The sequence below is a fragment of the Cottoperca gobio genome, chromosome 15, assembly GCF_900634415.1.
Source record: "Cottoperca gobio chromosome 15, fCotGob3.1, whole genome shotgun sequence".
Lineage (NCBI taxonomy): Eukaryota > Metazoa > Chordata > Actinopteri > Perciformes > Bovichtidae > Cottoperca > Cottoperca gobio.
Genome location: NC_041369.1, coordinates 17,958,986 through 17,962,908, shown reverse-complemented (window position 1 = coordinate 17,962,908; position 3,923 = coordinate 17,958,986). Strand labels below are relative to the sequence as shown.

Here is a 3,923-nt window from a genome sequence, read left to right as displayed (position 1 = left end):
CCGGAACCTTGGCCAAATCCAGAAAGTCCCTTTCCAGTCTTCCACTGGGTCTCGTTCCAGACCTCGTTCCTCGCAGTCTGGAAAGGATTGAGGTCTCCTAAGGATTGACAAATTGGTGCCTCCCTGGCCCATTCTGCCGTAGCCCAAGCCTCTGCCCGTCCTGACAGGCAAGAAATTACATACACCACCTTGGAATGCTCGGTTGGAAAAGAAGCAGCTTGTAATTCAAAATGTAAATAACATTGGGTTAAACACAACGGCTAGACCCCCGCCCTGGCTGGAGACCTGAAAATGTTACAATCGTTGGAAAAGAGTGGAGTGAGCTCACCAGTGTTAAGCCAGATTTCTGTCACCAGTAAGAATTAAGCAAGAGAATAAAAGTGTGATTGGATAAGGATCTTGCGTTGATGAGAGCCACTTTGACTGGGATATCAGTATAATCCGACAACACAGAGGGCGGAGATTCCAGAGACTACACCACCACACTTCACAGAGAGCTTTGAGGGGAGCCCGCATCGCTGGGGTCTGGTGTCTGGGATAATCAGCAGGAGAAAGGCATACCTGGTCTCACACGAGTGCCTTAGAATGGAATGTGAGTTTGCAGATGTAATTTTGGATGTCTTCTTCTTTGTTGTTTTTTTTCAAAGGAGGTTTGCATCCAAATAATAAAAAAATGTCAAAGTTCATCCCCATCCCTCGTCCCATTCTCGAATAAAAAGTATTAAATCAATCTACTCTCTGAGAGGGCTAGAAAGCCTCTCTCAACCAGCGGTGCTGGTCTACCAGCTAGTTCCCATTACTGATGCTGGTCCATCAGCATGCTGTTGCTGGTGAAGCTGAATTAACATGTTAGCTCATTTATCTGTTCATAAATATGCAGCCAGTGTACTTGTAACTTCTTTGATTGTGTATTTCTATGTATAAAATAACTGAAATAGAAATTAGGCGAGAGATATAAAGGTGATATTTAAGGGAAGTAAATACATTTATTGTAATTACTTGGCATGAAATACAACACATAACATTATTTCCATGTTCATACAAATGCATTTACGAAAAGAATTAAAACTGAAAAAACAAATAAGAAAATATTAATGAACATTAACATTTGATTGGTATACACATGTTTAAAATCACAATATGTTTGCAGCATTTAGAAAGAAATTGCTTCAAGACAATGTATACACACATTCATTATTTACAAATCGTAAAATGTGATGCACCATTCTACCTTGGTAACAAACATGTGTGATATGAATACGTTCTCTTTAAGCTTCTATAGCTTCTGGCCTTTACAGCAATATGTTCTGTCACAGTCAGTCTTCAAACAATGTGCAGCAGTATAACAAATGATATTAACAGTGTTGCTACAATCACCCATGCTCAGTGTCACCGTTGTTCAATTAAAAAGTTGCATACAATGCAGTAACATTCATCTTGGTCAACAGTTTGTTCATCATGGTCAGTTACAACATTAACTGTCCCCTTAGAAAGGTCCAGTGTGTAGGATTTAGTGGCATCTAGCGGTGAGGTTGCAGGTGCAACTAACTGAATACTCCTCTGCCCACCTCCTTTTCCAAGTGTTGTGAGAACCTACAGTGGCTTCCGGTAACGTAAAAACAGGAAAAGACCTTTTCTAGAGCCAGAGTTTGGTTCGTCTGTTCTGGGATACTAAAGAGGCAACATGGGGGTCTCAGTGGAAGTGGACACGCTCCTCATGTAGATATGAAGGGCTCATTCTAATCTGATGAAAACACAACGATTCTTAGTTTCATGTGATTATAGATGAAAGAAAACATAGTTATGAATACTATATTCCATTTCTGTCAATAGATCCCCCTGAATCCTAAAGCTGAGTTCTCCTGCTCGCGGAGCCGTGCAGGGACTGCCTGCATGTACCAGTATGCATTACGCACAAGCTTCTGAAGCCCAGCATCCCACCATCCATATCTCTGCTACATTTACACGTTCAGGTGATCAAGCACTATCCCATTGCAATCCAATAACCCAAAACAGACAATCTTCCTCTCACAAAGAAAAAACCTCAGTGACCTCATTGCTGAGGTAGTGTGTAGAAATAGTGTATGATCAAACACTTATTACAGAGTGTAACCCTGAAGTCAGGAGTGTCAAACTCATTTTAGTTCCTCCTGTTACTCTTTAATCTCTGGAACCTCTGCTGCAGTGATGTAGCTTTCCCCCCATGTGCGTTCTCATGTGGGCTTTCAAATTCTCATTAGACCGGAATTTTTTCCAACATGTTTTACAAGAATATGGCTTTTCACCTGTGTGGGTTCTTGTATGATAGGTCAATGATAAATTGTGAGTAAATGTTTTCCCACATGTTTTACAAGAATATGGTTTCTCACCTGTGTGGATTCTTGTATGAGCGGTCAATCCTTTTTTATGATTAAATCTTTTCCCACATGTTTTACAAGAATATGGCTTCTCACCTGTGTGGGTTCTTGTATGAGTGGTCAAATCTGATTTCTGTTTAAATCCTTTCCCACATGTTTTACAAGAATATGGATTCTCACCTGTGTGGATTCTTGTATGATAGGTCAAATTTGATTTCTTATGAAATCCTTTCCCACATGTTTTACAAGAATATGGCTTCTCACCTGTGTGGGTTCTCAGATGTATCTCTAGTGATGATTTATACTTAAAGTCTTTTCCACATGCGTCACATTTTAAAGGCTGTTTGCCTGTATGAGTATCACAGTGCATCTCTGACAGGTTAGGGTTATCTACATTGTTACTGTGACTTATGCTTTTGTGATGTTGATTCTGTTGATGTGGCTCTGCATTTCTAGTTGAGCCTGAGTCTCCATGCTTGCCTCCTTTCTGATCTTGGCTCTCAGCTACATGAGAGTTGTGAGAGAGGAGCTGGTGGTCACTTTCCTCATCAGTAGGAGTCAACATACAGGTATCAGTCTCCTGCTTCAGTACAAGCTGCTCTCCCTCCTGACTGGTGCAGAGTTCCTCCTGCTCCTCTTTAATCTGTGGAGGCTCTGGGTCCTCTTGGTCCAGACTGGAGTTCCTCTCCTGAATACAGAGCTGCTGGTCAGAGAGAACCTCCTCCTCCTTACAGACATGTTGCTGTGGGAGCTCTGGAGGGACAGAGAACAAAGGAATAGGATACTACTGCAGACATGCGAGCAAATTAGTACCAGTAACGTAATCTATTAAAACACAAGGGGTTAAATATACATACAATTCCTCCGTTTTGTGTTATTACGTTTTACACACCTATCCTGTGTAACTTTATTTCCGGTTTCCAAACGACATCCACCAGTCTGCGCTGACGATCGATCTCTGCCTCGTACTCGACGACAGCTTCTTGAAAAACTCCGAATATTTCTTCAGCAGCAGCATTTAGTCGCTTGTTGACAAACTCTCTCAAACACTCAACTGAAGACATTGTTGCTTAACTATAAGTCAAATATTCATCCACGCAACGACTACAACATCGTCTCCCTGCTAGTTTCATACATCCAGAGAGCTGAGCTAACGCTAACAGTGCCTGTACTGTGTTGTTCAAAGAAAGCAAAATAACTACATCCTTCCGGCGAGCCGTTGTGACGTCAGACAATAATGACGAAACGCGTGCACAGAGTACCACAGTACAAAGTAATTATCACAAAGTAAGGATTTAAGTATTTTGGCAACATGAAAAAAATATAATAATATATATTTTTTAAACATATAAAATACAAATAAAATCACCAAAAAAAAAAGAAGTATTCAGATATATGTATATATATGTATATATACATATATATGTATATATACGTATATATATGTATATATACGTATATATATATGTATATATACATATATATACAGTACATATATATATATATATATATATATATATATATATATATATATATATATACATATTTATACATACTGTATATATA

The 3,923-nt window shown here is 39.5% G+C and overlaps 1 protein-coding gene across 1 annotated transcript; it reads right to left on the bottom strand.

The window, feature by feature from the left end:
• Positions 1-982: 982 nt before the first annotated feature.
• On the bottom strand, positions 983-3,601 carry LOC115019738 (zinc finger protein 37 homolog). The gene is made up of 2 exons (XM_029449287.1): positions 3,250-3,601; positions 983-3,110 (listed from the first exon to the last, which is right to left on the bottom strand). Exons 1-2 carry the CDS (start codon positions 3,419-3,421, stop codon positions 2,161-2,163), a joined length of 1,122 nt encoding a protein of 373 aa, XP_029305147.1. The 5' UTR covers positions 3,422-3,601; the 3' UTR covers positions 983-2,160.
• Positions 3,602-3,923: the final 322 nt, after the last annotated feature.